Below are 26266 nucleotides of genomic sequence, written 5' to 3' on the forward strand. Positions count from 1 at the left end.
ATAGTATGACATACTAGATTTCAATTATTTCACATTTATTGCGGGTGCTATGCTATCTCTTGTCATCTTAATTAGAAACTTAATGTGGAGTACCTTTGGTCCCTACCAATCTTACTGGAAATTAAAAAATATCTTGAAAAGATAGCTTAGCTGATTGGAGAAGCTATAAAGTGGCTATCACTGGTTTTGTAGTATTTGATTAGGGACATATCTCAGTCAAAGATTGGGAGCTGAGAATTAATTACTTGGTAGGTAAGGTAGCTAGTGAACGTCAACTTAATTTTTTTTTTCCTTTTAAACAAATAGCTGTCATCGATCAATCCTATCCAAGTGGGGTCATGACATCTGATCCACCATAGGATTTTGGGGGTGATCAGAGCAAAGCGTTGAGAATGAGCAGTGTTCCTACGAGGCATGAGCTTATAATTAATGACGTGCAAGTTACCAATTCTTCAATAACAATTAAGAAACATGAATTTGCAAAACAAAAAAATGCTACGAGGCTGAGTACTAATGTTGCTTCCTATGAAGTTTGAAGTGTTTTTTCACATTTTGTCGTAATTGTCATTCAATTGAAAACTAAAGGCAGCAACAGGATCGTGATATGCTCTATCTATTTTATGCTTTATGCCCTCTTGCATATCGGCTTCCCCGATATTTGAATCCAAGAAAATTGGTTAATTAAAAATAATCTCGTGGTATCCGTTGATCCACGAATTTGATGGTCCTCTTACATATCGATTAATATGTAATTATATGTGTTGCATAGAAGTTATATACATCAATAGATGTATGTCATGTAATGTTTTAAATATTAAACAATTATTTATCAATGTTTCGTTAAAATGAAAAATGAAAAAAAGAGAGATGTAAACTATATAAAAAAAACAGCATTGATATAATTTATTATTATTATTATATTTGCATGATTTTTCTATAATAATATTTAGTATTTTTTTACTGTAATATTTAGTAATGATTTCTGCTATTGACTAATATTTCCATGCAATTAGTAATGATTTCTTACCTTAATTAGTCATGATTAGATGGATATATAAGGGATTTATTTCTTTCCCTCTTAGTCGTTCGATGAATTGTCTGCTAGGTTCAAAAAGGTACCATGATTTATTTATTTATTTTTTTGAGGTTGAAAGTAAGGAATCTTACTTTCAACTTTAAGAACAATATGTCTGTATGAAAATGGTTTTCGAAATTGATGAAAATATTACGAATACAGACAATCATATAAAAGCTAATTGCTAGAATATATATCAATTAATTTCTGCTATTGACTAATGTGTTGTGATACTAAATTAGGTAGAAGCAAAGTTTTATGGTGAATCAAAGGTGATTTAAAGGTGTTTTGATGATAACAATGATGATAACAAAAGATGATGACAAAGGTGATGACAAAAAGTTCAAAGATCAATCAAAGAACAACTCAAGTGAATCAAAGATCAATCAAAGAACAACTCAAGTAAATCAAGAAGAAAGTTTAGAGTCAAGAATCAAGATTCAAGGTTCAAGATCTTAAGAATCAAGATCAAGATTCAAGACTCAAGATTCAAGAATCAAGAGAAGGCTCAATCAAGATAAGTATGAAAAGTTTTTCTCAAAAATTGAATAGCACATGATTTTTCTCAAAATATGTTTACCAAAGAATTTTTACTCTCTGGTAATCGATTACCAGATTGTTGTAATCGATTACCAGTAGCAAAATTATTTTGAAAAAGTTTTCAAATTGAATTTACAACGTTTCAATTAATTTCAAAAAGTTGTAATCGATTATAATGTTTTGGTAATCGATTACCAGTGCCTTTGAACGTTGAAATTCAAATTCAAATGTGAAGAGTCACATCCTTTTACATAAAAGCTTTGTGTAATCGATTACACTGATTTGATAATCGATTACCGGTGATTGTTTCTGAATAAATCAAAAGATGTAACTCTTCAAAAGGTTTTTGACTTTTTCAAATTGGTTTTAAGTTTTTCTAAAAGTTATAACTCTTCTAAATGGTCTTCTTGACCAGACATGAAGAGTCTATAAAAGCAAGGCTTTGTTATACACTTATTCATTCATTCAATACTTTTACACTTATTTCATACAATCCTTTACAAGCCTTGAATCTCTTTGAACTTCTTCTTCTTCTTTGAACTTCTTCTTCTTCTTTGTACCAAAAGCTTTCTGAAGTTTTTTGGTTTTCTAAACCTTGAAAACTTGTGCTATTCATCTTTTCATTCTCTTCTTCCTTTGCCAAAAAAAATTCGCCAAGGACTAACCGCCTGAATTCTTTTTGTGTCTCTCTTCTCCCTTTTCCAAAAGAACGAAGGATTAACCGCCTGAATTCTTTTGTGTCTCCCTTCTCCCTTGTCAAAGAATTCAAAACTACACAGTCTGAGAATTCTTTTGATTCTTCCCATTCCCTAATACAAAAGTATTCAAAGGACTAACCGCCTGAGAATTCTTTTGTATCCTCATTCACAAAGTATCAAAGGTTTAACAGCCTGAGATCTTTGTCTTAACACATTGGAGGATACATCCTTTGTGGTACAAGTAGAGGGTACATCTACTTGGGTTTGACTGAGAACAAGAGAGGGTACATCTCTTGTGGATCAGTTCTAGTGGAGGGTACATCCACTAGGTTCAAAGAGAACAAGGGAGGGTACATCCCTTGTGGATCTTTGCTTGTAAAAGGATTTTTACAAGGTTGAAAGAAATTTCAAGGACCGCAAGTCGCTTGGGGACTGGATGTAGGCACGGGGATTGTTGTCGAACCAGTATAAAAACTCTTGTGTGTTTGTTTCCTTCTTCCCTACTCTTTTATTTTCCGTTGTGCATTTAATTTCCGCTTTTACTTTCTGTTAAGTTTCTCTTCTACTCCTCATTTTCTTAATAATTTAGTAAAAGTCTTAAAAGAGTAAATTTTTAACTAGTAAAGGTTTATGAATAATTAATTCAACACTCCCTTCTTAATTATTTTGAGGCCACTTGATCCAACAAATTATATATCAATTGAAACCGGAGGTAAACCAGCCTACCGGTCCACTTACGGGCTATAATATAAGAGGTTTAAACATTATCTCGAATGAGAGTTTTTTTGTGTCTTGAAGAATGTCACCTAGAATCATGCTATTATTAGTTGTTTTTTTTGTGTCTTAAAGGAATCCCTTATCCCTTACCTTTTCATATTGTGTGCAGAGGCTCTTTCTTTCCTCATTACCAAAGCAGTGCAAAATCAATCCCTCCATGGAGTTAAAATCTGTCCCGTAGCTCCAAGTATTTCCCATCTTCTATTCGCGGATGACAACATCATTTTTACTCGTTCCACTCACGAGGAGGCTTGCCAAATAGACCATCTTCTTCAAGTCTATGAGCAAGCTTTTGGGCAGAGTATCAACCTTGATAAATCTGAGCTAACCTCAACCGAAATGTTCCTTCTATCAGAACTAATCAACTAGCCATGCTTTTGGGTGTAAAGTTAGCGGTTGCTCATGGAAAGTATTTGGGTCTTCCCTCTTTGATTGGGAGGTCAAAGACTCAAGTCTTCTAATTTGTCAAGGAAAAGGTTAATTTGGAAGAAGCTTAAGGGTTTGGAAGAAGCAAAAACCCATTACAGACCCAATTTCACTTGGAGCAGCATAACATCATCTTCAAATCTTGATTCATAAAGGGACCCTTTGGTGTATCAGGGATGGATCTATGGTGGAGCTTTTTAATGATAGACGGGTGTCGAACTCTATGGGTGGACTAGCTTATTGGAATCTTGATGTTAGTGTTGATCCAAATATGTTGGTGGTTGAGATTATTTTCCAAGACTCAAGGCAATAGGATCTTCAAAGGCTGAAAACTATGTTTCTTGGCTATATCTATCAAAAGATTTTAGCCATTCCTTTTCGGCTTTTGCTCCACCAGGATAAGTTCATCTGGCAATTCATTTGATGGTGGCCTTTTCTCGGTGAAATCTGGCTATTATCAAGCCTTAGAGTCTAATGTTAATCCTTATGCTTCCTCAAGCAGGCTCTCGGGGGATATCTGGAAGAAAATTTGGCAGATAAAGATGATTCCTAATTGCAAGAATTTTCTTTGGCGAGCTTGTAAAAATGTCTTTCCTGTTCCCAAGAATTTAAAGAGAAGGGTATTGATGTTTGATGATATGTACCCTCGGTGTGGAAAGTGTGTGGAAACTGTCTCCCATGCGATTCTTTTGTCTGAAGAAGTTAAGCACATCTGGTTTGCTTCTGTGCTAGGGGACATCATTTCAGTTCCTGAAGATTCTTTGTTCTCAAAATTTGCGGATTGTTTAAGGTTGGGAGATCTAGATATGCTGGCAAGGGTTTCTGAATTGGCTAGGACAATTTGGAAGATATCAAAGGTAATTTTGATGCTTCTATCGTGGATGGGAAAGGTACGAGACTTGGGGTTATTTTTAGAAATGAGTTTGGTGAAGTCATGGCTGCTGCTACAAAGTCTTTGCCCACTTGTGTTGAGGTTCATATATATATATTGCTGAAGCAGTGGCGTTTAGATGGGCTATTGAATCTGTTGGTTACCTAATACTAAATCCTGTGGTTTTTGAGTCTGTTTGTCTTCATTTAGTTTCTGCTTGGGCCTCTAGAAACTCCAATTCTAACAACTACTTTGTAGGTATCATCAAAGATTATAGAGTTCTACTTTCCATTCAAATTCTTCTTTTTTGGTTTTTGAATCCTATTGGATTGAGGATGTCCCTCCTCAGATTGGTGATTTTGTTTAGGATGATGTAAGGCCTGATGGCCATTTTCGTTCTTAATATACTCATCCCGTTCGTAACAAAAAAGGAATCTAGAACTAAAGACAAAGAAATAAGATATTGTATAAATTGTTGAACAATATTCATTATCAGTTTAACATTATCATCAATTATTTATAGAATATCTTATTATTTTTTTATGTTGGGTCAAATACCATAATATCCCAATCTATTGAATAAAAGATTAATGTCACTCAAGATATGGTTGTACTGATCTAAAGAAATTTTATATCAAATACATTAAATAAATCACTTTCTTACATTTCAGTATAAGAGAATTTTATATTATTGTTAACCAATTGGTAAGTGTATCAATTCATTCAAATAATAATTAAAACGGTAAGACCAAGTATCGTATCCACAAATAATTTCTTGTACTTCAATAACACATATTTAGTTTGTAAACAATTTACCGTTGGAGTAATGTGAAATTTAGCAAATCATTCATGTCATAAAGTAAACTATAACAATTTTTCCAAACTAAGAATGAATAGTAGAAATAAACATTGAGTTTAGTGAACGAAACAAATACCAAGTCAAATATGTCGGGGAGCATTCTAGCGAACTATAACAATTATAAAAAATTTTCTCTATTTAATATTGTCTTAATGTCACTCGCACCTATAAATTTACTCTAACCGCAATTCATCATATGAAAAAGTCTAACTCTCCTAGTTTCATTTTTGATTCCTCAACAAATTCAGCCTAAGCGGGCCACATGACAAATGAGATGCAAACTGTACTAAATTACTTCACATTATTCTTAGAAATGAAGAATTTTAGTTGCTCTACCAAGTTCTAAGGATTAATAACATTTTTCAACACTTAAATCCTAACAAAATATATAAATGGATGATCAAGTCACATATATGAAAATTACCACAGATAGAAGCAAAGATACTAGCAATAGTATTGAATAGATAGTTAGAGTTTTTACATCAAGAGTGCTCGGTGGGAAACTCCCCAACAATGGAGTGTTTAGCCCTCCATTAACATGGAAAGCTCAACTACAATGGAAAATACAAGGAGAAAATGGAGTGCTGAAGCAAAAAATGGGAGGAAAGCAGCTTGCTTGTCTTCCTTCAGTCTTGGTTCTCTGTTTTTCATCTCTCACTCTACATGTGTCGTTTCATACCCCCCTCTCTTCCAGCTTTAAAGACTTTTGGGTTTCTCAGTTTATGGATGCGCGTTCAGCGAGCAATGTCTCGTTGAGCGAGAGCTAGTGATTGGGTATTGAGCAAACGTGGACGCGCTAAGCGCGAAAAGCGACAAAAGTTTTGCTGGACGAGCTGGTTGTGCGCTGAGCACGATGCTATTTGACTTTGTATTCTCTAGAGTTCTTTTTAGCGCTGAACGGATTCCCCCCGCTTAGCGAACTTTGCGCACTGAGCGCGACCCTTCAAGATGCACTTCCAATCTTCCTTGCTTAAAACCTGAAAAATTTAAATGAAAACATTACTAGTCATCAAGATGAAGTCTCCACTGTGTAAAACTCAGTGGAAATCAGTTATTTAACAAATCTCACACAATAAACTATAAGATTGGAGTACATTACTAATTTTCATCTACTTTTTTTATGTCTTTTGTGCTTTTGAATAACAATTATCAATCATCACATAAATTCTATGGGTTGTACATCTTATCATTGCTTATACTATTAGTAAAGTATTTGTGCATTATAATTAAATTAACAATAAATGAATTATATGCAACTTATCATTAAACATAAGTGAATTATCTGCTATTGATGATCATGATTAAGATTCTTGAAGAAATATCTATCCTTTTTTTTGTGTTCCCTTAAGAAATATCTATACAGTAATGATTAGACCTATATATTTAATGAGCGAAATGATCTAATGAATTATTGTGATGGATGAATTGGCCTAAGGAACCATTACCAACGTATGTGTGCAGTGTTTAAGAACAAATAGCATTGACTGTGAAATTTATAAATAGAAAGTTTTAAAGTTAAAATTGTATTAAAAATTATAGTAAAATATACCATTATACTTTTTCATAAAAATCTTCCTATTTTTATTCCATAGTGATTTTAGGACATTAATTAATATATTAGTATTTATCTTTTCATAAAATAAACCATGTTTGTAATGGATGGAGTATGGATAACTTTGATAGCTTTTACTCTCTTAAAATTATTTAAGTTATTCTTAGGGTAAAACAATCATTATTATTATCATCTATCATTATACAAACAAGGTCCTAGATGGCCAGTTGTCGCAATGTCGTGCTCCCATTTCCCGCCCAAAAATGTCAACATCAATCTTTGGTGACGTGTCGGCCTAGCAAATTTTAACATTTACGCTTTTTTTAATAAAAAAAATTAAATGAGTTACTGGATGTTTTACCCATTCCTTCAGAAATCTCATTCTCTCTCCACCGTTTCCCATTCTCATTCTCTCTCTCATTCTCTTTCTTTTTTTTCCTACTCGTTCTTCATTCTCTCTCATTCCACTGCAATCCAAGACAATGCTTTGGTGTTGTTGTTCTCCAAATGCTGGACGGGAATGAGGGAATCCATCACTCTCCTATTGTTTTGGCTAAAAAATCGAAAGGTTGTTGCTTAGTTTGTCTGTTGGTTTCTCTCACTGAGGAAAACCCAAAGGCTCAAGGTTTTTTCTTGGGTTTAACAGTTCTTTGGTTGATTGGACCGAAAAATGATTTATGGGTTCTTTTGTCTCCTATCCTTCTGTGTTTTCTTTTTTCATTTGGTTGTTTTGGCCGAAAAACCCAAAGGCTGATGCTTGGTTCTTTTCTCTCCCGTGAGGAAAACTCAAAGGCCGAAGCTTTTTTGCTTGGTTTGGCAGTTGTTTGCTTGGGTTGGCCGGAAAATAATTTTTTCTGGGTTCTTTTCAAAACTATTCTTTTGCGTTTTCGTTTTTCATTTGCTTGGTTTGGTCGAAAAACCCAAAGGCTCTTGCTTGGTTGTTTTCTCTTCTGAGAGGAAAACCCAAAGGCCAAAGCTTTTTGGCTTGGTTTGACAGTTCTTTGCTTGGGTTGGCTGGAAAATGATTTTTGAGTTCTTTTCAACAGTATCCTTCTGTGTTTTGGTTTTTCATATGCTTGGTTCTTTCTCCATTGATTTATGGGTTCTTTTCCAAACTATTCTTCTGCGTTTTCATTTTCAGTTTGCTTGGTTTGGCCAAAAAAACCCAAAGGCTCTTGCTTGGTTGTTTTCTCTTCTGAGAGGAAAACCTAAAGGCCGAAGCTTTTTGGCTTGGTTTGACAGTTCTTTGCTTGGGTTGGCCGAAAAATGATTTATGGGTTCTTTTCTCTCCTATCCTTCTGTGTTTTCTTTTTTCATTTGGTTGTTTTGGCCGAAAAACCTAAAGGTTGTTGCTTGGTTTGCCCGTTGTTTTCTCTCACGTGATTTCTTGGTTTGACAGTTATTTGACGGTCCAAAAAATTGTATTTTTTTGTGTCCCTCGGGCTTATTTGACTGTGGCTGACTATTATTCTTCTTCTGCATCACAAAAGCTTCAATTTTTTTGCGTCTTTTTTCTTTCTTTTGTGTTATGATGACTTTTCGCAGGACAAAAGGTTACATTTTTTTGTGTTCCTGAGCCTTCCCCGACGTAAAGTTGTCACCGAGAGCAACAAAGAAGACAACAAATAGTGTCCGGCATTTGGAGGACAGGTTTCTGATGTATTTCATTTCTCCTTTTGATTTCTGGGTTCTGTTGGTACAAAAGATTGAATTTTTTTGTGTTCCTCGGGCTTATTTGACCGTGACTGACTGACTATTGTTCTTCCTTTGCAACACAAAAGCTTTAATTTTTTTGCGTCTTCTGCCTTTGTTTTGTGTTATGATGATTTTTCACAGGATAAAAGGTTAAATTTTTTTGTGTTCCTAAGCCTTCCCCAATGTAAAGTTGTCACCGAGAGCAACAAAGAAGACAACAAATAGTATCCGATATTTGGAGGACAAGTTTGTGATGTATTTCATTTCTCCTTTTGATTTTTGGGTTCTGGTGGTACAAAAGATTGAATTTTTTTGTGTTCCTCAGTCTTTTTTGTGTTCCTCGAGCTTATTTGACCGTGGCTGACTATTGTTCTTCCTTTGCAACATAAAAGCTTTATTTTTTTTGCATCTTCTGCCTTTGTTTTGGGTTATGATGACTTTTCGCAGGATAAAGGATTAATTTTTTTGTGTTCCTGAGCCTTCTCCAACATAAAGTTCTCACCGAGAGCAACAAAAAAGACAACAAATAGTGTGCAGCATTCGGAGGACAAGTTTGTGATGTATTTTATTTCTCCTTTTGATTTTTAGGTTCTGTCGGTACAAAAGATTGAATTTTTTTGTATTCCTCAATCTTATTTAATCGTGGTTGAGTATTCTACTTCCTTTGCAAGACAAAAGGCATAGATCATAGTATGTTGGATAGATTACAAGTTCGTTTTTCCTCCCCGTCTTCTTCTGTTGTTTTTTTTTACCTCTTATTGCATTTGTATGCATTTTTTTAGTGGTTATGAAAATAGTGATAAATTTACATCTAAAGATGAACTGCGATCATGTATCCATGTTGCTTGGATTTGTCTCTACGATTTTTTATTTTTGGGTTTTGTATTTTTTTTATTTGTTTGTTCTTGTAGTACTAAAGATGAAATTTTTTGTTGTTCCTCCTACTTGGTCAGATTCAAATTTTTTGCCTTTCATTTCTCTTGCATGTTCATCATTTTGTGTGCTTCGCTTTTGACGGTCAGATTTATTATATTATACTTCAATTGTTATTATTAATTTATTCATCATCTTTAACTTTTCTATATACTGACAACACTTTTGCTATTTTTTTTTGTGTTGGATTGCCGTTGAATTTCTCAGAAACGGACGCCATTCATAAGTATCAGATGAACATAGTTGAATTACCATTGTTCTGCCTTAATGACACAATATGGAAAAATATGGATCTTTGTGTTGCATTTGCTACCTATTTTTATCTTTTTTTTGTTGCATGTTAGGGTTCCTTTCTTTACCATGTTCATCTATGTATTACTTGAAAAAAATGATGTTTATTACTATGATTAACTTTGAGGTTCACGAGTGATCTTGAATCTTCTCCAATTTTGTTCTTATTATGATAATGTATCAACATGTACAAAATCTCTGTTGTAGATATTCTTGGCATTTGTGCTTATACAGGTTAAAAATAAAAACAATTTACTTTTAATGTTGCTGCGTTTTGTTTCCTTCAATTTCTCATTATTTTATGTCTTCTACGTTTTTGGTGCTTTAATGTCAATCAACATTTATGATTTTCGTCAATATCAATCAGCATTTATTATTTCCAATGAATTAATATTTCCAAAAACAAAAAAATGCATCACTAGAGTTACCGTTGAACATCCAATCCCATTTTGAATTCAGATGTGTGACGGTTAGAGTGAAAGCCTTGCATCTAATAAAAATAATAAAAACAAAAATATTTTTTGTAATTAATGATAATAATTTATAATGATATATTATTATAATAATAAAAATGATTAGACTAATATTGTCAATTCATGATTCGAGACAAACACAAAGCCTTCTAGACCGTGGGTTATATTAATTTATTATCATAATAACAATCATTTATAATAATTTATTATAACAATAATAAAAATCGGTTATATTATTTTAGATACAATTGTAGATTAATACAATTTTATAACCATTCAATATTAATACGATTATATTATCTGACTTACGAGTACTTGATATGTTTCTAGATTTGTTGAAATTAATTTGAATGAAAAGTTATACTAAAATAAAGTTAATTTAAATATGTTGCGGTGTTTGTTTAGATTTTAGTGGTTATGAAAATAGTGATAAGTTTACATCTAAAGATGAACCGCAATCATGCATCCATCTTTTTTTCTTTTAACAAATCTGATTGAGTCAGTTAATTTAAATAAGTTTATAGTGTTTGAAGTAAGCGAATTTTAATAGTTATAAAAATACTAATAAATTTTCATGTAAAGATGAAGTGTAATCATATATCCAACAAATTCTATTTTTTTTCTTTCTAAATTATATGTATCTTTTATAGAAGAGAAAACTTTCCTTTTAAATATTAAAGGTTACATATTTTATTGATGTTTAATTAATAAGCATATTTTATTTTTATTTTTGTTAATTTTCATTTCAAATTAATAGATACTTAATAATCAATTTTAAATATTATGTTAGGATACAAAAATAATCATAATTTTCAAATTAATAACCATATTCTGTTAAGATATGAAAATAATCATAATTTAGTCGATGATTTATTCCTAATTGTGGGTACTTGACAATTAATTTTAAATATTACATTATCAATTTTAACATATTATTAAAACAATATCAATTTTGTATTTGTTTTTGTCGTAATTATTGTCAATTTATTGACGTTTAATTAATAAACATATTTTATTCATATTTTTGTTAATTTTCATTTCAAATTAATAGGTACTTAACAATTAATTTTAAATATTTTGTTACAATATAGAAATAATCATATTTTTTAAATTAATGACCATACTCTGTTAGGATATGAAAATAATCATAATTTAGACGTTGACTTATTCCTAATTAGTAGGTACTTAACAATCAATTTTTTAAAATATTACACTATTAGTTTTAACATATTATTCAATCAAAAGGAAGAAAAAAAAATGTAGTCAACAATTTGAAGGCACGGGCTGATACTACTACTAATATCTGATTGTAGTCATGTGATTCCCTAAGATTCTTTCATGTGCCTTCTTCTCACATTTTTATTAATGTTGTAAGATTTCAGTTACCACCTCTAATGTTCTATGAATTTTAATTATAGATTAAACGTGGACGGAAGGTTTATGCTCTGTAATTTTTTTGTGTATATTGCTTTCTTTAATTTATGATGGACGAGATTGGATCAAAAAGAAGAGAAAAAAAAGCAGTCAACAATATGAAGGCACGGGCTAACACTACTAATATTTGATTGTAGTCATATGCATCCCAAAGGTTTTTTCATGTGCCTTCTTCTCACATTTTTATTAATGTTGTAAGATTTCGGTTACCATATGTAATGTTCTATGAATTTTAATTGTAGATTAAACGTGGACAAAGATTTATGCTCTGTAATTTTTGTGTGTGTATTACTTTCTTTAATTTATGATGGAGGGGATTCGATCAAAAAGAAGAGAAAAAAAATGCAGTCAACAATTTGAAAGCACGGTCTAACATTACTAATATCTTATTGTAGTCATGTGTATCCCAGAGGTTCTTTCATGCACCTTCTTCTCACATTTTTATTAATGTTGTAAGATTTTGGTTGTCATCTGTAATGTTCTATGAATTTTAATTGTAAATTAAACATGAACGAAAGGTTTATGCTCAGTAATTTTTGTGTGTGTATTGCTTTCTTTAATTTATGATGGAAGGGATTCGATAAAAAAGAAACAAAAAAAATACAGTCAACAATTTGAAGACACGGTCTAACACTACTAATATCTGATTGTAGTTATGTGCATACTAGAGGTTATTTCATGTGCCTTCTTCTCATATTTTTATTAATGTTGTAAGTTGAATACCTTTGGGTATCAAACAAATTTTTAATTTCTTTTTAATTTTGACTAAATAGTTTATGATTTGCTTTGATTAATTATAAACTTTTTTCGTTGACTTATATTTTTTTCTCAAATCTTTTTTTCTACCTCTTGATGTTTCATGAATTAGTATTCTTGATCTTTCATAACTTAATGAGATACATATTATCCAATTATGTAATCGTTTGATTCACATCTTTTTATTGTGCATCTTTTCTTTTATTCTAAGTAATATTAAACAATATATAATATTAACATGTTACCTTAAAATTATACTTTATTACTTACATGTAACTCAATATTAATTATTTCAACTTTTTAATACTCAAATAGGAATATGAGCCCGGACATCTACACCAACAAAATGATACTTTGTTAATAAAACAACTTAGAAAGAAAAATTCACAAAACAATCATTATTCTCAAAACCATTAGCGCCAAGTGAAACATATGAGGTTGCCGTTTTACCCTCCAAACCAGACTCAATTTTCAAACCATACCCCTCTCTCACTCGCTAAGAACTCTTTCTTCTTCTTCCGTGGTTACACCGCATCAATCCATGGAACCACCCGCAGCGAAACACGGCTCCCTGCGGAACATTGTGGTTTGTCTCTTCTCCTTCGCCGTCCTCAACTTCGCCGCGCGGTTCGCCATCATCGTCACCGTCCGTGGCTGAACCTACGACTCCGCCGACTTCTGCTTCTTCTCCGAAAACCTCACTCTCACCGCCCCCTCCCGCATCTCCGACGCCGGAGATCCGTTTTCCGGCAAGAACTGGCGCCGCTCCGTCGAACACTACGCCGCTATCTTCCAGGACCTCATCGCCGAGGGCTTCCTCTCCCCGAACTCCCGCGCTCCCTGCTTCGACACTCCGGCGAGGACGTCCTCGCGCTGAAAGAGGTCGGCGTCGTCGACTCTGTCGGAATCTTCAAGAAACCGTCGCCGCCGATGATCCTCCACGGCGACGCTCGCCGGCATCCGTTCTCCGGCGATGCATTCGACTTCGAGTTCTCCTGCAACGGCGGCCTGGAGCAGTCCCCGCGGTCGGCGGAGTTCGCCGCCGAGATCTGCCGCACGCTGCGTCCCGGCGGCTTCGCGGCGGTCCACGTGGCGGTGAGAGACGCTTACAGCTTCGAATCTTTCCTTGAACTGTTCGATTGCTTTGAATTGATCAGAACTGGAGAAATCAACAGTGTTGATTCATCTCCGGTTCTTGAAATTTTGATGAAGAAGAAAAACAAAAACCCTAATTTCGAAATCAAAACCCTAAATATTAACAATGTCGTGAATAAGTGCTACGTCTGATACAAACGTGAAATAGTTAAAAATGCAGAGGCATTGATAGAGGAAGAGCCATTGAAACCATGGATTATACTAAAGAAAAATGTGGAGAACATAAAGTACTTAACTTCTTTGGTTGACATAAGCTTTAAGAATAGGTATGTGTATGTTGATGTTGGAGCTAGAAGCTATGGTTCAAACATTGGAAGTTGGTTTAGGAAACAGTACCCAAAGCAGAGTAGAACCTTTGAGGTTTATGCAATTGAGGCTGATAAAGCATTTCATGAAGAGTATAGGGCAAAGAGAGGGGTCACATTGTTGCCCTATGCAGCATGGGTGAGGAATGAGACATTGTTCTTTGAGATCACCAGAGACCCAAGCAAGAAGGTGATGATGAGAGGGAGAGGGAGAGGGATGGGGAGGATCAACCCTGTGTAGACCTCTTCTAGTCATATGGGTGACAAGGACAAGATTCAGGGTTTTGATTTTGCAGAATGGCTCAAGGGTGCTGTTACAAAGAGGGATTTTGTGGTGGTGAAGATGGATGTGGAAGGGACTGAGTTTCATCTCATACCAAGGCTGATTCAGACTGGGGCTATCTGTTTGATTGATGAGCTTTTCCTTGAGTGCCATTACAATAGGTGGCAGAGATGCTGCCCTGGTCAGAGAAATGCAAAGTATCACAAGACCTATTCTCAGTGCCTGGATCTGCTTACTTCCCTCAGAAATTATGGAGTTCTTGTACATCAATGGTGGTAGCTGATAACTGATAACCCACTAGAAACTTAGTATTTTTTTTCACTGCTGTTCTATCATTCTTTGTATAGATATAGATTTTTTTTTTTATTGTTCTATAGGATCTCACACAATTAAATTGGTTCTTTCTCATTCTTCTTGAGGTAATGTTGTTGCTCAGTTGCAGCTGCTTGAGTGACAGGTTAAAGATATTAATATTACATTTAACTATTTAATAATTCAATGGATGTTGAAGTTTGAGTGTTTGATATTGTTTCATCACCAAATTACCCTCTGTACATGATGTAGGCAGTTCCTAAGTCACGGGAGCATAATCCTCTTTGGTAAGTGACCCTGCACTAGGGAAAGCTACCTTGCATTCAGATATTATTGCCCAGGTACGAATGAAAAGCAATTTGCAAATGCTCATTTTCTGTTAGATGATTTTCTTTGTTCCAGACAAATATTACTGATTTCACTGAAAAATAAGTGAGGCTTTATTTGACACGAATAGAACTGTCCATACTACTACTGTTTATTTTATTTTATTTTGGTAAAATATGAGGTTAAAACTTAAAACTATTAATAAGTGGATATGCACCAAATAGCTCTCGATGCGGAAATTCTTATCATTTCAGTTAATGTATATTATAGCTCTCATGTGGCATCCAACGTGTTGCCATTTATTATCTTGTGAAATTATTTCTGGTCCAATTAGTTTAATGTCTTGCTTTGATTTAGTATACCTCAATTTAATCTGATTAAAAAAATCCTTCGATTAAAAAATGTGGCTAAAGAAGTGAGTAACTAAAAATTAATTACATGTTTTATTTTTGGTGATTAAGAAATAAGAAACGATGCTGTAAAAAAATAAGAAGAAACGATGAAATATTACTATTTGAAAAAAAAAAGCTCAAAATGAATATAAAAAAAACTCAGTTGAAATGAATATAATATAAATTTATTGAGAAAGATTAATGAGAATTAAAAGTTATGAAAATTATAGAATTTATTAAGATTAATGACAATTAAAATAGTTATTTCGAAAGTGAAGGTTGAAAAGTATGTCAATGAGTAAGCTAAAATGTTGATGGCAAAATTGCATCATTAAATATTACTTATTTTTATGTATTATAAATAGATAGATAAAGAAATTAGTCACTATTTTCTTTCTTAAAAATATCCCTGAATGGATAAAAAAGACAAGATAATTATAATATGATTATGTTTCGTCAACACAAGGTCAAGGTAACTTACGAAAGAGAACCATTAGCTCTTACATTGTTTCTCTCTCTATCTCGTCCATCCATGATCACAATTCTCTCCCAAATGGGTTCTCTCATAATCACATTCTTGTGTTTTTAATTCCCTTCAATGTCTCATAACCACTCTCATGCATCTCCAATATCGATGAAAGTAGGCCAGGACGACAACCTCATTCACAATGCCATGCATGCTGGAATTACCAAGGCAGAAACGTTGTTTGGAGGTTCTTTCATATGCCACAGTACAGCTAATCAAATCAACTCCAAGGGAATCTGGTTTGGAGATGACCCTCTTGCATATTATCTCCCTGTCTTCTTGCTCCAACTTTGCCTCATATTCATCTTTACCCATTTCATTCATCTTATTCTCAAGCCATTTGGTCAACCGTCTTTTGTTTCTCAGATTATTGTAAGCATATATGCAAGCTTTAATTTCTTGTATTTGATCTTTATATATGTTCATGTCCATTTGATGTCGAGTTATTAATTGTTTTATTGAAACTTAGAGGCTAACGAGATGTATCTGATTTCATTTCTTTAATGTTTTTGTGTCAACCAGGGTGGTGTGACTTTAGGTCCTTCTATTCTGGGGCGCAACACAGCATTCATTGACAAGGTTTTCCCATCAAAAGGAAGAAATGTGATTGATACCATGGGCTTTTTCGGTTTTATGTTATTTGTCTTCTTAACTGGGGTAAAGATAGATCCAACCATCACTTTTAGATCAGGCAAAAGGACTTTTGCCATAGGAATTTTAGGCTACTTTGTTCCTTACACTTTTGCCAAAACGGTTGTCTTTATGCTCACACGCTTTGCAACATTGGATAGTGATGTCTCTAAGGTGCTTCCTATTGTGATAGAAATTCAATGTATCTCAGCCTTTCCAGTAATTACTCGTTTTCTTGTTGAGCTTCAGATCCTCAATTCAGAGATTGGGCGATTGGCCACTTCTTCTTCATTAGTGTGTGATATTTGTTTCCTTTTTGTTATGACAATAAAGTTTGTTGCAAGGTTATCCTCCACAAAGTCAATAGGAACATCTATTGGATCTTTCTTGTCCCCCACGCTATTTCTTATATTCATCATCTTTGTAGTTCACCCAGCTGCAATATGGGCAATTCGACAATCACCAGAAGGGAAACCTGTTCAAGAAATTTATATATGTGGTGTTTTTCTAACACTAATATTTTGTGGATTCTTAGGTGAAGTTTTTGGCCTAAATGCGATTGTTGTATCTTTCTTTGTGGGGCTGGCTATACCAGATGGTCCACCATTAGGAGCGGCATTGGTAAATAAGCTTGATTCCTTTGTTTCAGTGGTGTTCGTGCCTATCCTTTTTATAATAGTTGGATTAAGGACAGATGTGTACGCCATACAGAAGATGAAGAACATAGCTACAATTCAATTCATTATCTGCATTGCTTTTTGTGGGAAAGTTTTAGGGGCTTTATTACCTCTCATCTTCCTTAGGATGCCATTCCGAGATGCCTTTGCTCTTGGTCTTATAATGAACTGCAAAGGCACTATTGAATTGTACTTGTTGATTAGCTTGAAATTAAAAAAAGTAAGCAAAACTTTTAATTCGCACATTACAACTTCAGAGTTTTTGTTTTGTAAAACTTATTTATTAAAGGTTTCACTTCTATGAGTTTTGCAGGCCATGAATGATGAATGCTTTACAATTTTGGTTCTTACTTTAGTGCTTGTAGCCGGGATTGTGTCACCTATTGTGAAAACTCTATATGATCCTTCTAAGAGGTTTCTTGCTTACAAAAGGAGGACAATTATGCATCACAGAAAGGATGAAGAACTACGCATACTAGCTTGTATTCATAGACATGATAATGTTTTGGCTATTATGAACCTCCTTGCAGCTTCCAACCCCACTAAAGCAAGCCCTATTAACTTAGTTGTGCTTCAGCTTATTAAGCTTGTGGGGAGATCTTCCTCTCTTCTTGTTGCACACGTGCCGCGAAAAATGCTTAGTCACCATTCTACTCAAACTGAAAAGATTTTCAACTCATTCAACAAGTTTGAAGATGTATACAAGGGCAAGGTCACACTACATTCCTATAAGGGCATTTCTCCTTATGCTACAATGCACAATGATGTGTGCTACTTGGCACTTGAAAAGAGAACAACTTTTATCATCATACCTTTTCATAAGCAATGGATACTTGGAGGGACAACTGAGTCATCTTTTGCTTTTAAGCAGCTCAATAAGAATGTCCTAGAGAAAGCTCCTTGCTCAGTTGGTGTCCTCATTGATCGTGGTAACCAAAAGATGTTTTGGTGTGGCTTCAAAAAGGGATCAATATATCAAGTAGCTATGCTCTTCTTTGGTGGTGCAGATGATCGAGAAGCACTTTCATATGCGAGACGCATGTTAGATCAACCTTATGTACATATTACTCTTTTTCATTTCTCATCTCCAACTGAGATTGTTGGAGGAACAGAAAGGAGCAAAATGCTTGACACACAGATCTTGAGTGAGTTTAGGCTTAAGGCTTTTCGGAATGAGAGAGTTTCTTACAAAGAGGAGATGGTAATGGATGGAAAGGATGTACTTTCAGTTATTGAATACATGGAGAGTTGTTATGACCTTGTCATGGTTGGGAGGAAGCACGCAGATTCAAAATTAATGTCAGAAATTGGAAAATGGAAGCATGGAGAATTGGGAATTATAGGAGAGATTCTTGCCTCTTTAAATATAGGAGCCAAAACATCAATTTTAGTTGTGCAACAACAAACCAGATTTTGGGGATCACGTGATCCAGAAGAATCCACACATTTGAGAAAAGAAGATATATAGCAAAATATTAGGATTTGACACCAGCAGTCATATGTATAAACTTAGTGCACTTTGGATATAGATAATGTACAACCTTTGTGTTTCCAAATTTAATTGTCTCTTCTTTGTCTTCATTTTCTCCTCTCTTTTTTATTCCTTAACAGTGATTTTGCTTATTCTTAAGTGACTTAATTCATGATCATTAATGTTTGATATGCATGTTCATTTTTCGAATTATGTTCTAAAACTATTTTTTCTTGCTTTTAAATTTTATTCATAGGATTAAACAATACATTAGTCAATACATCATTTTTAGTTAAAACAAGAAGCTTCTCAGAACACAAAAACTATGTCATGACAGAGATCATTAAACACTAAGAGCATCAATAATAGTAGTTGTTTAGTGGGTTGCTTAACAAAAAAAATATTATTTTGATGTATCACATGATATTTTGAGTTGCTTAAAATTAAAGAGAGTTATTTATATAAATAATTATTATTTATGTGTTGCTTAACTTTGTATTAAATATAAAAGAGAAAAATATAACATTTGTGAGTTAAACAAATTGTAAAAAAAATATTCATTATAGAGAAAATTAATTGAGTTGTTTAATATTAAAGTGGTATAAATTGAATTGTTTATATCAACACCATTGGATATGCTCTAATGTAATGATTGGTGTTGCCACAAAAATCTCGACAATTCTAGTGTTGCATGAATTAGCCTTAACGTGTCTTTTACATAAAATATGCATAAATGTAAGGTCACCTTTTTATTGTTGGACTTAAAATATATTAATGGAGTTTTGTTTTGGGACTCTATTAATTTTTTTTTTGTGTTGAGACCTAATAAAAAATTATTTTAAATCCTTGTTGTTTTGTTTTAGTCCTTCTAATATATGTATTTTTATTCTTGTTCGTAAAATATATAGATAATTTGTTATTAGTCACTATCAAATATTTTTCAAGGGATTAATACAATATGAACAAAATGTTATAAGACTAAAATAAATAAAAAATACTAAAAGGACTAAAACAAAATAACAAGGATCAAAAATAAAATTTTTGTTTTGTTAGAGACTCAATAAAAAAAAATATTAAGAACCTAAAACAAAATCTACTAAATTATCTAGGACCAAAACACATATTTAAGCCTTGTTTTATCTAAATATTTAATGACATTGGGAAAATATCAACACTTTATATAAACAGTGATATATTACATGTTGGGTGTTGCTCATTTTGATTAAATATATAGTTTATGCACCAATTAAAGACTTTTTCACTTATCTCCCAATTATAAACTAATGATTAGTAAGTTTGTAGACTATTATAATAATTACCTTAAAAAATGGATAAAATATGTTTTAGGTTCCTTAACTTTTGGTGACTTTTGTTTTTAATCCCTAAACAAAATTTTGACTGGTAGTTACTATATTTTCTCTATTTATGTTTTTAGTCCCGACCATTGAATGGTTAAATGATGACATGAAAGTCATATGTCAATTTTTTGAGTAAATTATGTTTTTAATCCTTCATATTTTAATGAAATTCACTTTTAGTCTCTCAACATTTTTTTAACCGGATTTAGTCCTTCAATATCAAACTTTGTTCCTTAATTTTTTTTAACGATCTTAATCCCTCAACTTTTGTTTATCATTATTTTTAGTCTTCCCATCAAGTATCATTGTTAAGCAATGATATGACAATCACGTGACTTGGCATGCATACTACTAGAATGATGTAATAGTCAGATGATTCAATTAATATTGCTCGTTCAAGACATTTTCTAGCCGTTCTAAGGAACTAAAAATTTTCTTACATGTAAAAATTCTAGGAGAGATTAGAGAGTCTATGTGGAAGGGGAGAAGGCATGAGAACGAACAAAAGAGTAGGGACTAAAACCTCAAAAAAATTATAGTTTCTTTGAACCATTAGAAAATGTCTTGAACAAGAAATATTTTATCAAGTGACTATTAGATCGTACTAGTAGTCCAAGTGGTAAGTCACGTAATCGCTTAATGGTGATATTTGATGAGAAGCACTAAAAATAATGAAGAAAAAAATTAGGGAACTAAGACTAGTCAAAAAAATTGTTGGCGGGCTAAGATTAGTAAAAAAATTGTTTAGGAACTAAATCCAGTAAAAAAATTAACGGTCTAAAAATGAATTTCATAAAAAGATGGACTAAAAACACAATATACCCAAAAATTTAACACGTGGCTGTCATATCAAATTAATAGGCCCCATGACTTTAATGTGATTGTCACATCATCATTTAAAGTGATACTAAGCGACTAAGACTAAAAAAGTAAACATTAAAATTATAAAGATTGACAAAAAAGTAAACATTAAAATTATAAAGATTGACAGTGGTTAAAATTTTGTTTAAGGGTTCAAAATGAAAATTATTAAAAGTTGAGAGACCAAAAACATATTATGCACAAAAGTAATAGTTATTGTGATTTCTCATTTAAGAATAGTACTGTAAAAAAAAATGTAAGTTGACAATGGATAGAAATTAAACTCACTCATTTTTTTTCAAATCTTATTCTAATCTTTACCAATGTTGGGTGTTATAAACATGTTTATGTTCAGAACTGAGACCATGAAAGTCGTTGCTTCTAGTATATACATTTTGGTCACATAATTTGTTTTATATGCATGCTACAACGACATGAAGGTGCATTTCCTTGAATCATTCTATGATATTACATTACTATATGTTATGGTTATAGTTTGTGCTTTTAGTCAACCATAAAGAAGAAACAATTTTTGTCAACCAAAACTATACTTGTTTATGTTTAATCCATGAAAAAGAAATTAAGTTACAACTTTGCTTGGTCAGTTGATCTACCCTTGAAAGGAGACAAAATGTTGAGTTTTTACAAAAATAAATTACCTAAGTCAATGGATGAGTATGTCATTGTAGCTTTTTTTTTTCATATTCATTAGTAGTATTTTAGACTAACAAAGTAGCATGTTATATTCAAAATTTGATATGCATCTGGTTTCAATTGGAAATTAATTCTAAGAAATTTTTTCACAAATTTGTGTCAATTTGGATAGTTTGCTTTTACATTTAACAATTCTTATTAAATTTTAATTTATTTAAATTGTAGATGAATTTGTCTTTGTATGCATAGTTGTGAAACTTGGTTCAGCTCAGTCAGTCAGACTGGTCCAATCGGGACCCGGTGGCCTAACTGGACCAGTTTCACTATTGGATCAATTAAGAAATTAACCTAGCCGAACCCGACCGGTTAGGTATTCGATTCCAAATGGACCAATCTGACCTGGTTGATTTTACAAAAAAAAAAAAGGACTACAACGTCGTTTTGATATCTCATTATTGTCAATGGTTATTTTGGATTTTGGAATATGAATGAATTTTTCTTACTCAAATAATGTTAGTTATATATTTTTATATATATATATATATATATATAATTTTGAATTTTTAATATATATCAGATCAAACCAGGCTAATTATTGACCCACCAGTTGGACCACTAACCCACTACCTCGATCGGATCAATGATTGGGGCAGGTTTCACAACTATGCTTATATGTATACAAATGCAACTAGTTTACAAAATAAACTTTAATTCAAACAAAAATAATTTGAAAGGACAATATCTTACAGATAGAATATTTTAAGGAGACCAATATTACAAAAAATAATTAATTTTTTAGAATTTAAAATAGTCATCTTAAAATATATTATTAAATATTAAAAAATCAGAGTTCAAAAAATATGTAGTACCTTTTATATAATCTTAATATATATATATATATATATATATATATATATATATATATATAATGTCATTGGTTTAAGTGAAATTAGATTCAGATCTTTTAAGCAAGGTATTGGATTTAAGGTTTATGGATGAAAAATGTGGTTGAAAGAGAAAATCTCACAGTTAGTCAATCAAGTTTTTCAACATAAATGAATCATCGGAAAAGACAGTGGATATTTCATACCTATAACATGGTATCCCACAAATACTTTTAAAATATACAATTAATCTTCATATTTGGTGATCTTATATTGTTACAAATCTTATGTATCCACACATGCATGCATATGCATTGAACATCAGGCTACATTCATAGGTCATTATCTTCTACATTTTAGCTGAGACCAAAAATCATAAGTTATAGTTACATATCTAGCATAGTACCACATCTCATACCAACAATTAAGGAATTTTTTATTTTTTAATTACTATTCTTACTAACCCAATTATATCGGATAACACTAAATTGTCACTTTTAAACCATTAAGCTTTTTACTTCCTTGTCCATCCATTGTCTAAATTGTCATTTTAGTCTCTCTTTCCATCACCTCTCTTTCTCTCTCACATTCTTTGAAGTTTATTTGCGTTGTTCCTATCGTTGGTCTGGGTTTTGGCCATTGTTTTGGAGCATTAACTTTTCTTAAATTTATTGAAATGGATATTGAAAGGACAGATCAATTGAGTTCTTATGGAATGATTGGCGATGAAAAATTTGTATGTCAATATGTATTAAAACACACAAGCAAGGGTATTTGGTTTGGAGACAATCCCCTCTACCAAGACACATCTGTCTTATTTATTCAAATTATTGTTATGTACATTGTCGGCAGAATCATTTATCTCTTGTTAAGGCCTTGTCATCAAACCTTTCTCATTTCACAGATTGTGGTAAGTTTTTTTTTTCTTTTCATCAAAACTAACAACTATTGTTTTGTTGGTCGATTAGTTTGAGTTGTAGTTATCAATTGGTAACCAAAGGGATTTAAAGACAATATCAACCTTTCAATACAAAGATATCATTCATTTTTTATTCAATGTTGTATTATATAGGGATATCATAGTTACTAAAAGTTTAAAAATGTTCATTGACATGTATTTTAACTTAAGCATTTGAAATAATTATACTAAGTTGTGTTTGAGAATGCCATTTTCATAATAAAGTAAAGAATTTAATAAACATGCATGGTTATTATATTGTATTATCTAGGGAGACCATAGTTGCTAAAAGTATAAAATCATTCATGGGCATGAAAATGCATTTCAGCTTAAGCATTTAAAATAATTATAATAAAGCCATGTTTTGGAATGAATTTGTTTTTAAGTTATTATGAATTTTACAATAATCATTATAAAAGTTAACAAACTTATCATTCATGATGATTTGTCATTGGAAGACCGTTAATCCATGTATTATTTATTCTAAAATGTACAATTGTTTCTTTAACATGAATTTTCTACTGGATTTGATCTAATGGCTTATTATCTTGTGTTCCTTTTTCAATGGTCTCATCAGGCTGGAATCATATTGGGTCCTTTATTTCTAGGTCAACACAATTCAAGTTATGAGATGATATTTTCAACACCAAGCCAAATGACACTCACAACATTTGCAGAATTTGGCATGATAATCCATTTCTTTAAGATGGGGGTGCAAATCAATCCCAAGCTAATCTTAAAGATAGAAAAACAAGCCGTAACAATTGGTCTAATAGGCCACATGTCTGCTATAGCACTTGGTGGTGTAATTTTCAATATTGTTAAAGTAATGTACCCTGAAGGGATTAAAGACACTGATGTTCATGTTTTAGTGATATCATCTTCGGTCACTACATTTCCTGTTATTAGTGGCTTCCTAGCTGAGATGAACATTCTTAATTCAGAAATTGGACGCATGGCTATATCCACTTCCATGGTTAGTGATTCATGCATGTGGATATTGTATTTTGTGGTAATCAATAGTGCTAAAGCAGTAGAACAACAAACATATATACCTGTTACAGAAATAGCTGTGACAATTTGTTATTTCTCCATCTTATTCTTTTTTCTAAGGCCATTGGTTATATGGATCTCCAACCGTAATCCACAAGGAAAGCCTATGACAGAAAGTCATTTCTTGTCAATCATTTGTATATTACTATTTGTTGCATTTTCTGCAAGTGTTGCAGGACAACCTCCTTTCCTTGTTGCATTTTGTTTTGGCTTGATCTTGCCAGATGGTCCCCCTTTAGGTTCTGTTTTGGCTGAAAGACTTGACACTATTGGTTCTACTTTAATGGTTCCATCTTATTGCACTATTACTGGCCTCAGGACCAATGTTCCTTCATTAGTAAAATCCAAGACAATAACCATACAAGTTATCTTAATTGCAACGTATGTAGGAAAGTTTGTGGGAACCATTTTACCATCGCTTCACTTTCAGATTGAATTTTGGGATTCTTTTGCACTAGCTCTAATCATGTGTTGCAAAGGCCTTGTTGATCTCTGCATGCTCAACATGTTATTAAATTCTAAGGTACATTACCTCATTTTTTATTATAAAATAATAAGGAAATAACTATACAAACAAAACATAGATGTAATTTCTTAAGTGTTTTTTGTGTTGTTCTTCAATTAAAATTATAGTTTTATCTTGGTAACATGCTAATTTTTAATGCAAATCTTTATTTCGGGAATTATTGAGATGGAACTCCAATCTTGATTGGAGCATGACGATAAAAACACCTACACAACTACATCTGAATTTTGTATTCCATATCAATACACCTTTTCCAATGATCCCAATTTACTAATCCAATAAGTTTTTTAAACTCGTATTCATATAAAGAAGTTTTAGAATTGTATTACTTAGCATATAACATGTGATCATATATATATATATATATATATTGCTAATTTATTTCTATTTGATGTATATCAATAGGCAATAGAAGAACTACCTTTCACCCTTGCTATATTTACTATGGTGGTCGTAACTGGATTTGCATCTATAGTAGTTCATTACATATATGATCCTTCAAGGAGGTATAAAGCCTATATTAGAAAGACAATTAAGGGTGGTCAACATGAACCTGATATCAAAATACTTGTCTGTGTTCACAACGAAGAAAATGTATATCCAATCATCAACCTTCTTCAAGCCTCCAACCCTACAAAGGCTACACCCATTTCAGTCTTTGTCATACATCTCATGGAGCTCTCAGGCAGGGCAATTTCCACTCTCACAAAAAGTAAAAGTACTAACAAGTCATCTCAACACATAAAAAATGTCTTTGATCAATTTCAAATGCATAATAAAGAGGGTGTCATGTTGCAATGTTTCACTGCAATTACCCCATATGTAAGCATGCACGATGATATATGCTACATGGCAATGGACTCCAAATCTAACATTGTGATTATGCCATTTCATAAGCAATGGTCCATGGATGGAAATGTTGAGTACTCCAATGCTTCAATTAGGATACTAAACCAAAATGTTTTAAAGAAAGCTCCTTGCTCAGTTGGAATCTTTATAGATCGAAGCCAAATGAGAGGCAAACTCTTAATCATATATGAGAAGTCACTTTGTGAAATTGCCATGGTCTTCTTAGGTGGAGGTGATGACCAAGAAGCCTTGGCTTATAGTTTACGTATGGCTCAACATCCAAATGTGAGACTAACAGTGTTTTGGGTAACAATTAAAATGCAAGACAACCAAAGGAAAACAAAGAACCCTTACATTGACTTGATGGAGCACATACGTTATAGTAGTTACCATGAAGGCAAAGTGACCTTCAAGGAAGAGATTGTGGAAGATGGAGCTGGAACAACACAAGTTATTCGAATGATAGAAGGACATTATAGTTTGGTCATAGTGGGTAGACATCACATGGCAGACTCTCCATGTACATTGGGCTTGACAGAATGGTGTGATATTCCTGAACTTGGTCCACTTGGGAACCTCTTAGCGACATCAGATTTTACATTTTCAGTTTTGGTTGTACAACAACAACCCCCCTTTAATTATGAATTTCAGTATATTACGTGATT

At 32.7% G+C, this 26266-nt stretch overlaps 2 protein-coding genes and 1 pseudogene across 3 annotated transcripts; all 3 read left to right on the forward strand.

Annotated features, from left to right (window-relative positions):
* The first annotated feature begins 12784 nt into the window (after positions 1-12784).
* LOC100803967 (uncharacterized) lies at positions 12785-14419 on the forward strand (annotated as a pseudogene).
* A 222-nt stretch (positions 14420-14641) lies between these two features.
* On the forward strand, positions 14642-18568 carry LOC102665255 (cation/H(+) antiporter 15). Of its 2 annotated transcripts, none has more exons than XM_014770303.2 (3): positions 14642-14776; positions 16203-17207; positions 17301-18568. In XM_014770303.2, the coding sequence occupies exons 2-3, from the start codon at positions 16296-16298 to the stop codon at positions 18453-18455; spliced, it is 2067 nt and encodes a 688-aa protein (XP_014625789.1). In that variant the 5' UTR covers positions 14642-14776; positions 16203-16295; the 3' UTR covers positions 18456-18568. The 2 variants fall into 2 exon arrangements, with proteins under 2 accessions (XP_014625789.1, XP_006602070.1); XM_006602007.4 differs by lacking the exon at positions 14642-14776 and adding an exon at positions 15299-16052.
* Positions 18569-21971: 3403 nt separating this feature from the next.
* On the forward strand, positions 21972-26264 carry LOC100804488 (cation/H(+) antiporter 14). Its single transcript, XM_006603060.3, has 4 exons — positions 21972-21984; positions 22770-23125; positions 23751-24749; positions 25158-26264. Exons 1-4 carry the CDS (start codon positions 21972-21974, stop codon positions 26262-26264), a joined length of 2475 nt encoding a protein of 824 aa, XP_006603123.2.
* Positions 26265-26266: the final 2 nt, after the last annotated feature.

The sequence above is a fragment of the Glycine max genome, chromosome 18, assembly GCF_000004515.6.
Source record: "Glycine max cultivar Williams 82 chromosome 18, Glycine_max_v4.0, whole genome shotgun sequence".
NCBI classification, from domain to species: domain Eukaryota; kingdom Viridiplantae; phylum Streptophyta; class Magnoliopsida; order Fabales; family Fabaceae; genus Glycine; species Glycine max.